This window comes from Phaenicophaeus curvirostris, chromosome Z (genome assembly GCF_032191515.1).
Source record: "Phaenicophaeus curvirostris isolate KB17595 chromosome Z, BPBGC_Pcur_1.0, whole genome shotgun sequence".
Classification (NCBI taxonomy): Eukaryota; Metazoa; Chordata; class Aves; order Cuculiformes; family Cuculidae; genus Phaenicophaeus; species Phaenicophaeus curvirostris.
In genome coordinates, this window is record NC_091431.1 from 73,657,993 (window position 1) to 73,670,500 (window position 12,508).

The window sequence follows — 12,508 nt, forward strand, 5'->3', positions numbered from 1 at the left end:
AACTAAAAAGCGCAGTGAAAACGGTACCTGGGATTTCTAGGTTTTACTGTGTAAATTAGCTTAAAGCTGTTATTCCTAAACATCTGATATTACTTAGATATACAATATTTTAAGGCAGATAGTTGTACTTAATTTATGCATGTCTGCCAGGCATCTCAGCCAGCACCAGGTGCTCTACCAGGAAGCGATTCAGAGCCCCAAATTCAGACTTTACTTCTCCCTGCTGGCTGTCCAGGAAGCCTTAAGTTGAACTGTTTACTGCTATTGGTCTCAAGGAGGGTAAATTCAGATTAAGCACAATGTCCCGCATAAGAACAAGAAAACACCACAGCTCCCACCATGTCCCAGATAATAGTACCTGGATGTCAAAGGACTCCTTGCAAGATGATAAAGTAACAGCAGAGAATTCCTGTGGCAGAGAGCTCACCCACCTGGGTAGAAAACACACACAAGGGAAGGGGGAACTGCGGAGACGCAATGTTCTAATAGGAGTTCTCACAGTTTGAAGGTGCAAGAGTCCAGAGGTTTCACCTTACTCTCAAAGCCCCAGCCGCGGCACTAGAAGAACCTGAGACTGGGCTTTGATTTGGAGAGGGGAGAGCTCTGAAATGTCAGCTCAGTGCATGCAAGCTGCAAAATGGTAACTTAGAATCAAAGAATCCCTAGGTGGGGAAAGACCTTTGAGATCGTCAGTTCCCACTGTACCTGTCCACTACTAAATCATATGCCTAAGCACTTCATCTACCTGACTTCTAAACACTTCCAGGGATGGGGACTCCACCATCACCCTGGGCAGCCTCTGCCAGGGCCTGAGGACCCTTTCTGTGAAGAACTTTTTCTTAATGCACAATCAGAACCTCCCCTGATGCTACTTGAGGCCATTCCCTCTTATCCATCACCTGTCACTTGCGGGAGAGACCAACAGCCAACTCTCCACAACCTCCTTTCAGGTAGTTGTAGAGAGCAATGAGGTCTCCCCTCAATCTCATCTTCTCCAGGCTAAAGATCTCCAGTTGCTGGTCCTCCTACCACCTTTCTCCAGGCCCTTTACCAGTTTCGCTGCCCTTCTCTGGACGTGCTCCAGCACTTCAATGTCCTTCTTGTAGTGAGGGGCCCAAAACTTCTGGGAGTGCAGTATTCAGCTACATGAATCTTGATTACTTGGCAATCACTACAGCTACTCCTACTTTATATATCTCTGTTTGAGTACTCCCTGCTTCTAAGTGTTTTATGTAACAAATATCCCCAACAAATAAGAAAAAAAACACTTCTGATTTGTAGTTTGGACATCAGTACTTTGACTGGAGGAAGAAGGATGAAGTCACATTCCTTACATACTACAGGCATTCCGCGTTAAGGTGCTTTAGCAGGCACTGGTTTTGAGGAAGAGCAGAACAGCAGTGGGATAAGTCAGAAAGGCACTAAATTAAGGAGAAGGATAAAGTTACTCAAGAACAGCCAAACACGTTTAAAAAAAATACAGGCAAGCAAACCAGTAGCTGAAGGGGGTACAACAAAGCTGGGGAGGGACTTTTTACAAAGGCTTGAAGAGAGGACATGGGGGAATGGCTATAAACTGGAGAGGGGCAGATTTAGACTATATGTAAGGAGGAATTTCTTCACACTGAGGGTGGTGAGTCCCTGGCACAGGTTGGATGGGCCTTGGGCAGTCTGATCTAGTGGGAGGTGTCCCTGCCCAGGGCAGCGGCTTGGAACTGGATGAGCTTTAAGGTCCCTTCCAATCCAAACTATTCTGCGATTCTGTGATCCTATGGAACACTTTCAATGCAGGCAAGTTCCCTTGTTCCACCAAGCTGCGGCTGAAACAGTAATGGCAGGAGAAGATATTTTAGTGAAAGAAGTCAAAGAAAGTGACATACATAGAGCAAGACAACCTTGCTGCACACCAGCAGCACCACAGATTGTTTGCAGCGTCCTTGTACACTTCTTGGAAGCACACACCAAAAAAAAGGTACAGGCAAGGTTATGACAATGTTCAAGGGAAGGCCAGTAACATCATCATAGCTGAAACAACACGTACAGAAATCCACAGTAAGGAGAATACGGAACTAGGTCACCCACTGATTCAAGTTACAGCCTGCTCATAAACACACTGGTCTCCCACCCAGACAAGTTGCTCTTCTCTACCTGTTTCACAGATAAAATAAACATCTGAGTTAGTGGGATGTAATTTGATAGTGGTAGAAGAAAAGCAACTGCTTCAACAAACTCCGTCTGGAGCAGAGACCTGTATCATTAAACACACACAGATACAGAATCTCCACTGCAGCTGCATCAGAAGCGATTTTAACATCTAAACCGTACCTTTCCAACCATAAAAATGTGGTACGCTTGTGCCTTTTATTTGAATGATGGAATCATTTGGTTGGGAAAGGTTTTGGAGATCATCAAAACCAACTGTACCCGTTCACTGCTAAACCAGATCACTGAGCACCTCATCTGCCCATCTTCTAAACACCTCCAGGAATGGTAATTCAACCACCTCCTGGGCAGCCTCTGCGAGGGCCTGAGAATCCTTTTGGGGAGTAAGTTTTTCCTGATGTCCAATCTGAACCTGCCCTGGTGCAACTTGAGGCCATTTACTCTTGTCCTATTGCCTGTTGTTTAGGAGAAGAGACCAACAACCACCTCCTTTCAGGGAGCTGCGGACAGTGACAAGGTCTCCCCTCAGCCTCTTCTCTAGGCTAAACAACCCCAGATCCCTCAGCTGCTCCTCATAACCCTTGTTCTCCAGCCCCTTCACCAACTCTGTTCCCTTTTCCGGACATGCTCCAGCTCCTCAATGTCCCTCTCACAGCGAGAGGCCCATAAATGGACACAGGACTTAAGGTGCAGCCTCATCAGAGCTGAGCACAGGAGCACAATCACTGCCCTGCTCCTGCTGGCCACACTGTCCAAGCCAAGATGCCATTGGCCTTCTTGGCCACCTGGGCCACTGCTGGCTCATGTTCAGTCGCTGCCAACCAATGCCCCCAGGTCCTTCTCCCGCAGGCAGCTTTCCAGCTGCTCTATCCCAAGCCTGGAGCTGCACGGGGTTGTTGTGACACAAGCGCAGGACCCAAATTGGGTTTGACTGGAACGATTCTTAACCTTCTACAGAGAATATACGAAACAATAAAAAAAAGAACAACCCCACAGCCACCACGAGAATTAAAACTTTTATTAGTGTATTCACATATTAGGCAAATGCAACACGCATGAAGCTTATTTCTTAGGTTCACAAGTTCTACCAATACATTAGTCTACTGGTAAAACTAGCACAAACAGGTAACTGCTTTGCCAATTTTTTTAAAGGTGTCTGGCCCATTCTTTTTCAAGGCTTGATTTTTGGTATTGCTTCTATGCCCTAGACATTATGGCATAAAAATATCCATCACTACCATCAATTCAGTCAACTGATTAAAAGCTGTAACACTGGCCACATTTTTGTTTCTCAAAGCTAAGTCATCACTAGCTGTACTTACAAAGTACAGGACTAGTGTAATGGATGAAACAACGGGAAAAAACAGACAAAGGCAATCCTGCTACTGCCACAAGAACAAAAGAATGACAGACAGCTAGATCACAAGATTGTTAGTAAGATGTATATTTTTTCAAGTCAGAATAACCCTCCTATACAGTTTCCCAACCCTTCCCCAACCCAGACTTAACTGTAGAGAATACATTTCAGAGTATTTTTAATATGGTGCAGCTGTAGTGTCCAACAGTTCACAATAACATGCACTGTCATGAAGAACCCAGCAGTCCTCCTTCACTGGTCATACCTCAGCAACCACTATCCTAGAGGTTTTGCAGAAGCAACTACTTTTAATAACAAGGCCTGTTATGACATAATGAACACGTAGGATCTGGTGTATAAGTAAGCTGTAAGAAGCCACTCAAATCAGAAATTTAATGTTAAGAAGCTGCATCTATTTAAAACCTATAAGAAAGAGCCTAGTTTACCCCAGGAAAGGATTTTTTTTCAAGGTATTTGGCTCCAAAATCTAAAAAAAAAACCTCAAAAAAACCCTCATAATTTTTACTGACATCTGTTTAATGAAAATACACAGACGTAAGGGGTAAGCCAATAACCTTGTGTATTTAATCTAGTATTCAATGCTACAGTAAATTCTCATTCCATGAGAAAAAAACCACTGATTTCATTGATTCAAGGTACAAAAAAGTCCCAAATTACATCAGTGCCAGCAATACTGCTGGCAATGGATGCTTCAGATGGGTAGGGAAAAGCAGACTCATGGTGTGATGGATACTTGGAATTCATAATATGAGTTCATTTTAGGCCCCATTAAGCATATAAAGCGTCTTAAGATTTCAAAGATGAGTCTCAAGACATTTCTTTCCCTTCCAATGGAGGGATTTTCTTTCTCTTTAAGAAGGCAGCAAAAAATTATGCTTTTCTACAAGGAAAGTCCACTTTTTATGTTTAGGACAACAACCTGAAAACCTGCTTATATAAAAAAATATAAAAGAATAAAGGAGTAGAGTCTTCCAATTTCATGAGAGGTTTGCTCCAATCAAAAAAACAAACAAGTATTTATGGGAACTAAAATGTAGAACAGCACAATGCCATGATATCTGAGATCATGATACATTACCTGTACATATACTTAGCTATTCATGTTATTGATAAACCATTAGGACACTCAATTATATACCCAGTAAAAACACCATTAAGAGTCTTTAGAACTGTCCCTTCTTCTTTCTGAAGAAGGCATTTCTATACACTAAATTTTCATCTAGTATCAGAGTATAGGAAACAGAATCCACAAGGTGCTTTAATTGATGAGACCTCAAGTGCTGTTTTTCTTTCTTTTTTTTTTCTTTTTTTTTTTAAAAAAACTTTTTTGGATAGTAAACAGTTCATGGGGACCACACACAAATACTACGACAGATGAGCTGTTATATTAAGTCTGTTGATCGGACTCGATATTTAGCCCACTGGTACTGGAGGAATGAGTTTTACGACATGCTGGAGCAGCGTACTGAAGGGGAGCCCATCTGAGTCAATACTTTGTCCAGCCATTGTAGAGGTCCATTCAGATGAAGTTCAATCCAGCAAGGAGTGCTTGTTACTGTTTGCCGTCTAGAAAATAAAGAATAATACGAAAGTCAGAAAGCAGCTGTGGCTGCCATAAAGTTCTCCATTAAATGATCAAATATGTTTCCGTCCATACCTACTACACAAAGATAAAAATCTGCAACCACTGTCGTAACTGCTACTAAGACTTTCTCCAGACAGTCTTTGAAGAAAAAACAAACACCCAACAAAGAAATCCAAACCTCCACATCATAAGACACGTCAATAATTACATTCTTATCCATAATACACTGAGAATACTCTGCTCTGAGAAATAAGATAAGAACTGGAGTATTTGCTTCAAGCACCACACCAAGAGACTGACTTCAAAAGAGAAACTCAAACCCAAAGATTGTCCAATCAGTGTGTTATTCAAACCACAAAAAGTTGTACGCAGCTGTATCTCAAACAGTCTGTGTGCGTAACTGTTATTTGAATTTTGTAGACAACTATTGAGAAATGTGGAATGAAAATGCTTGGCTCTGCACTGTCAGTGTGGCCAAACAGCACAATACCTTGGTGATCAAAGGCCTGGCTTGCTGGAGCACTCGACAAGATAAATGTAGAAGGAAACTCTAGATGTTGTCAGAAGCAGTATGTCAAAATGCAGTTTGTGGTTACCCTGTGCTAACTGATGCTATCTCAAAGGAACACCAAACTATCTCCGATTTCCTGTAATCTTGTACTTCTACACGTGTTTTGTAGTGCAACATCGTCACTCAAACTATTTAACTAGAAATTGTTTCCCATGTCTTCTATATAAACTTGCCTAGAATTTTCCAAAGAAGCCCTTAATTATCATAGAATGGTTTGAGCTGGAACCTTAAAGACCATGCAGTTCCAACCCACCTGCCATGGGCAGGGACACCTCCCACTAGACAAGGCTGCTCAAAGCCCCTTCAAACCTGGCCTTGAACACCTCCAGGGATGAGGCAGCCACTTCTCTGGGCAACCTGGGCCAGTGCCCCGCCAACCTCAGCATGAACAATTTCTTTCTAATGTCTAATCTAAACCTTCCCCCTTCTAATCTAAAACCATTCCTCCTTGTCCTGTCACTCCATGCCCTTGTGAAAAGTCCCTCCCCAGCTTTCCTGGAGCCCCCTTCAGGTACTGGAAGCTGCTCTAGTGTCTCCCTGAAGCTTTCTCTTCTCCAGGCCGAACAACCCCAACTCCCTCAGCCTGTCCTCATAAGGGAGGTGCTCCAGCCCTCGGATCATCTTCATTGGACTCCTCTGGACCCATTCCAACAGTTCCACATCCGACTTATGGTGAGAATTCCAGAACTGGACGCAGTGTCCCAGGTGGGGTCTCAGAATATAGAAAGCCTTAGCCTTAGTGAAGCTGAAGGGCTGACAGCCATAAAAGCTTCATCCACTCTGCCATATCCTTGATTCAGAGACCTGTTATTCAAAAATCTTCCCTCTCATCTCCAAAATAAAGAAGTCTGCATCGGACATACTCTGACTGAGAAATCCTGTTATTTCACTGTACCCACTCCAGGCATGGGAGTTTTCCTAACCAGACTGGTAAGTCTACCATTGCTAAGCCAGTTTTTCCCAGTAGTTCTAGCTATCCCAAAGTCAAAGCAAGGAAGCATTTAGATTCAAAGGCAGCAGATCAGTCAGACACAAACCCAGCCCCTTCATCTTTACTGTTGGCACTGCAATCCTCCGCTTTGAGTAAATCTGTTTGTATAAACAAGAGGAACTGAAAAGGCAGAAAGATTAAGCCAGTGAGAAGATGGATTTCCAAAGTTGTCAGTGATTTCACAATTTCTAGGAGAAGAAAGCAGCTGGTGTCTGTGCTCTCTCAGCACTCTAAAAAACATTGTTATCTTAGCCCCACATGCCTATGCCGAAACAAAGTGAGCCAGTAAAAGAACAATCTAACCCACAGGAAACAATTCCATTTAGTCTCGAATCCCCTCTCAAAGAAGGAAGTTCATTACTCCATCACTGTCAACCCCCCTACAACGTGTTCCACAACACGCTTCCTCCAAATTTTAGAACTGGTTCATCCAACAGCCCTAGCTTTGCACTACACTGGTAAAAATTATCAAAATAGTGGCAATCATTTAGCAGCCATCTTAGAAGTGAAAACTCAGCCTCTTCCACCCACAGATCTCCAGTCCATACACAACTAAGTCTCTTTGCTCCAATTGTCTGTACTAAACTTTCTTCAGAATAAGACCACAGACCTGGACAGTTCTGTGTCAACGTGAACTCTTGTCTGCTGATCTGAACCTCCACCACCACCCTCAACTCAAACCAAAGTGTATCCAGCAAAACACTATAAGCTATTTTACCAACCAAGCTTATAAAATTTACCACTTTTCCACATCTGCATGTTTATGCACGCATGGCATATGCCTAAAATGTAAAGCTTTGTCTCTACCCAAGCCTGGGTTGTGACAAACATTTTTGACACTGTAATGAAGCACAAAAGTTTTAACAAGAAAGATGGATTTTAGAGTGCTTCCTCGTCTACTTTAACAATTCAGACTAAATTCATTTGCATTCAAGGTTGTGTTTGTAGGAGCAACCTTTTTTTGCTTTAATTACAACTGCAGCAAAACTTACAGGTTTTGTGCATCAATAATTTACTGGCATCATCTTAAACACAGACGCAAAAAAAACAGTTCAGTAATCAGTTACTGTGCTGTTTCGGCAGTGTCTCCACTGAATCTTTTTCAATCCTATGGTCTCTGAAGGGTTTACAGACTAATAACAAACAACATTCTACCTCCTGAGAAGTAACTTTACCAAAAGCCTCCCTGCTGTTTTGACCCAGCACTTACGCTCCATTCACTTCAAGCTGCCTCCATATAATCTGACTGATTAAGCCTTTCTTCGGTTCTGATTTGATGCTTAAGTGTACACATACTCCTTTTAAGCCAAACCCAACAGTTCTTTAAACCTGAGCCAGATTCCTTCTTCTGTACCTCTTACCAAGAAAGAGGTAATTTATTTAAAGTAATTTATTCCATTACTTTAATTTCTCATTTCATTGGATTAAGATTTTACAAAATTAGGTTTGTAAATTTTACAAAATCAGGTTTTTTTTTACAAAATCAGTTTTTTTTTTACAAAATCAGGTTTTTTTTTACAAAATCAGGTTTGTCATGCCAGTAAGCCTCCCCCACATATTGATGCTGCTATTTACATGTATAGATTTCAAAAGCAGATAAAGGAGCCAAACACCCAGGATCCACAACAGGAGCTGCATGCCATTATTCCACTTCAGAAGTGATATGGACTTAAGAAAATCATTATGTATTGAAACAGGGTATGGGTACATCAGACTCTCATGCTTTCAGAGGACAATTTCTAGAGAGGTTTAAGGGATTTGTTTAAAACCACATCGCTAGCTCTCAAAAATAATGAAATCCTTATCACTGCTTAGTTAGAAGTCCATACTTTTTCTTTCCATATTCTACATCACTAACCTCATCTAGTCCCTAGTTTGTGCTGATAGAGAATACAACTGGAACATATTCAAAACTACATATATTCAAGACTACATTTTCACCACACAGTCACCTTATTCCTGCAAAGTTTTTTTTCTGCAAGTTCAAAAATATTCAACATTCCCCTTAGATGAGTGTTATCCAGCTGTTTTGTTCTGCAGAACACACTCCAAGTGACTCCAATTCTTTCTATCTTTGTCAACTGCATCCGACACAGCAACCTAAGAACAAACTCATCATATTCCATAAAGAACACTGAGACCAAAATGACCGCATGACTAACAGACAACATAATCTCATAGCACAACCTGTGAAGCTTCCAGGTGTTGCCAGCAAGTTCACCACCATAAGCAAGCAAGTGGGACGGAGAGAAGAAATGGAACTTTGACAACATTCCGTGCTCACCAGCTGGCTTCAATGCAACACTAAAATCATGGTTTTTGTCTTTATGACTTAGGAGTTCTATAGCTGAGGGGGAGAAAAATGAAAGTATGGGTACAGCTTGCAGACAGCATAACTACCATGGTGCTAAGAAGCCTGTACACATGGCTTTCAAGCCAGAAAGAAATAGTGTATTAGTGAATGAAGAAATATCATTAAATATAAAAGCAAGGCTTTTTTCTTACCTGTATTCAGCTCCCCATCCTTTAACAAAACTCATTCTTATGGTACACATTCTAGTAAGCTGATAAACTGCTTCAAAACCCTGATTCACAGATTGAGCCAGAAGAGCAGCAAATTCTTGGTTATTAAAGATTTTTAGATTGCATCCTATAAAAAAAAAAGAAAAGTCATAGAATCATAGAATTGCTTGGTTGGAAACGACCTTTGAGATCATCAAAACCTACGGTACATGCCCACTACTGAATCATATCCCTGAGCACCTCATTTGGCCAGCTTTTAACACCTCTATGGATGAGGACTCCACCACCTCCCTGGGCAGCCTCTGCCAGGGCCTGAGAATCCTTTCAGTGAAGAAATTTTTCCTGATGTCCAGCCTGAACCTGCCCTGGTGCAACTTGAGGCCATTTCCTCTCATTATGTCATGTGTCACCTGGCAGAAGACACAAACACCCACCTCACCACAACCTCCTTTCAGGCAGTTGCAGACAGTGGTAAGGACTCCTCTTCTCCAGGCTAAACAAACCCAGGCCCCTCAGCTACTCGTTGGAACCCTTGTTCTCCAGCCCCTTCACCAGTTCTGTTCCCCTTCTCTGGATGCTCTCCAGCTCCTCAATGTCCTTCTTTTAGTGAAAGGCCCAGAACTGAACACATGATTCCAGTTCTGGCCTCACCAGCACTGAGTACAGGGACACAATCACTTCCCTGCTCCTGCTGGCCACACTGTTTCTGATCCAAGCCAAGATGCTAGTGGCCTTCTTGGCCACCTGGGCCACTGCTGGCTCATGTTCAGCCGCTGTCAAAAAACACCCCCAGGTCCTTCTCCTCCAGGCAGCTTTCCAGCTACTCTTCCCCAAGCCTGCACGGGGTCATTGTATCCCAAGTGCAGGACCTGGCACCTGGCCTTGTTGAACCTCACCCTGTTCTCAGCCAATCAATCCACCCTGTCCAGGTCCCTCTGCAGAGCCTCCCTACCCTCAAGCAAATCAACACTTCCTCCAGCTTAGTTTCATTCACAAACTTGCTAAGGGTGCACTCAATCCTCTCATCCAGATTATTGATAAAAGATATTGAACAGAACTGGACCCAACATTGACATGGCTTATGACTGGCCTCCAACTGGATTTAACTCCTTTACCCTCAGCTCTTCAGGTCTGTCTATCCAGCCAGTTCTTTACCCAGCAGAGGGTTTGGCTGCCCAGGCCAGTAGCAGCTAGTTTCTCAAGCAGGTCATAAACAGTGTCAAAAGCTTTATGAAAGTCCAGGCACACCACATCCACAGCCTTTCCTTCATCCACTAAGTGGGTAACCTTGTCACAGAAGGAGACTGGGTTAGTTTGGCAGGATCTGTCTTTCATAAACCAATGCTGACTGGACCTGATCACCTCTTTTGTCCTCTGGTTGTCAAAGCGTATGATCAATGAATACTTGCATTGGCTGCACAGAAGCCCTAAAGCACGAAGAAACAGTCAAAAGGAAAGGAAATGTCATCCAGGGAATACAGGCAGGGATATTTTCACACGAGACCATCGGAAGGCTACTAACCTGGTGGGATTTTGCACACAGTTGCAGGATGCCAGCCATATCGTTGATTACAGTTTGGGCTCTGAACAAAAATCGCACTATCGCTTAGGCACTCAGCAAACACTTCTCCACCGATGTAATAGAGACGTACTCCCCTTCCTGTAGCAAAATTCAAAAGGAACTCTAGTTATGATACGACTCAAACAGATTAACAAACAAGGCAGTATTTTGTTTCACTAAAGGCCAAGGTTTTTCTTTACAACAAAACCACAAGTCAAGTATTTACAGGACCACGCCACTGGCCTAACAGCTGTAGCAGAAGTGAAACACAATTAATGTGCGTTTTTTTTCCCGACACATAAGATCTGAAGGAGAAGCACAATAATTTTTGGTCAAGAGTGAGACAGAATTTTCTAGCCATTTAACAGCCTGTAACCAAACCAAAGTTGGGAAGTAGCCTTCATCACCAAATGAATTTCACTTAAAAAATCCCAAAATTTAAATATAAACATTAGATTCAATGTAATAAAAGCTAGTATTGAGTGTCATATGTGTAGTGGCATAGGTCACAACAGTAAAAAAGGAAAACAAGCACCCACTTCAATGCTCTCACTTATGTGTGCCCACACTATTTCACAATCCACTATGTACCCCTTTCTCTACACTACCTTGACAAAAATAATAGGACTTCATTTAGCCCTATTACAAAAATACCCTTAAGAAATCATAGAATGGTTAGCATCAGAAGAAATACTAAAGCCCATCCAGTTCCAATCCCCCTGCCATAGGCAGGGACACCTCCAACTTAGCCAGGCTGCTCAAGGGTCAGGTTGCCCATCTAACCCGACTTCAAACATCTCCAGAGACAGGGCATCCACAGCTTCCCTGGGCAATCTGTGCCAATGACTCACCACCCTAATCGTGAAGAATGTCTTCCTGATGTCTAATCAAAATCTTCCCCCTTCTGATTTAAAGCCATTCCCCCGCCCCGTCCTATCACTCCAAGCCCTTGTAAAAAGTCTCTCTCCAACTTTCTTGGAGACCTTTTCAGTACTGGAAGCTGCTCTAAGTCCTTCCTGGAGCCTTTTCTCCTCCAGGCTGAACAACCCCAACTCTCTCAGCCCGTCCTCACAGCAGAGGTGCTCCAGGCCTCAGATCATCTTTGTGGCCTCCTCTGGACCCATTCCAACAGTTCCATATCCTTCTTATTTTGAGGATCCCAGAATTTTACACAGTAGTATTGTTTGCTTTTAAATTGTGATGTTGCTCTCTCTCTGAGAGGGAAGAATCTGAATCTGTAATTTCCAGCACATGTAAGAGAAGCAATGTGCCACTGATCACCCAAAGAAAACTATTTTTAATTAGTCCTGTAGAGGCCTTTTTTCTACAGAAATATTTTCAAACAAAATCCCTCTTCTTTGAAAAACTTTCAGAAGTGGTGTTCCCCAGGGCTCAGTGCTGGGTCCAGCCCTGTTCAATGTCTTTATCAATGACCTGGATGAAGGCATCGAGTGCACCCTTAGCAAGTTTGCGGATGACACTAAGCTGGGTGGAAGTGTCGATCTGCTGGAAGGCAGGGAGGCTCCAAAGGGATCTGAACAGGCTGGACCGCTGGGCTGAGACCAACGGCAGGAGGTTTAATAAGGCCAAGTGCCAGGTCCTGCACTTGGGGCACAACAACCCTATGCAGTGCTACAGACTAGGAGAAGTCTGTCTAGAAAGATGCCTGGAGGAGAGGGACCTGGGGGTGTTGGGTGACAGCGACTGAACATGAGCCAGCAGTCGCCCAGGGGGCC

The 12,508-nt window shown here is 43.0% G+C and overlaps 1 protein-coding gene across 2 annotated transcripts in view; it reads right to left on the minus strand.

Moving 5' to 3' along the window:
- Nucleotides 1-3,166: 3,166 nt before the first annotated feature.
- The window catches only part of SMAD2 (SMAD family member 2), a 44,547-nt gene continuing 35,205 nt past the window's right edge, over nucleotides 3,167-12,508 (minus strand). For both annotated transcript variants that reach the window (XM_069881010.1, XM_069881009.1), the window contains 3 exons: nucleotides 10,734-10,871; nucleotides 9,194-9,338; nucleotides 3,167-5,107 (listed from right to left, as the gene is read on the minus strand). In XM_069881010.1, coding sequence (XP_069737111.1) covers nucleotides 4,984-5,107; nucleotides 9,194-9,338; nucleotides 10,734-10,871 — 407 coding nt within the window. In that variant the 3' untranslated portion in view covers nucleotides 3,167-4,983. The remainder of the gene's footprint in view (nucleotides 5,108-9,193; nucleotides 9,339-10,733; nucleotides 10,872-12,508) is intronic.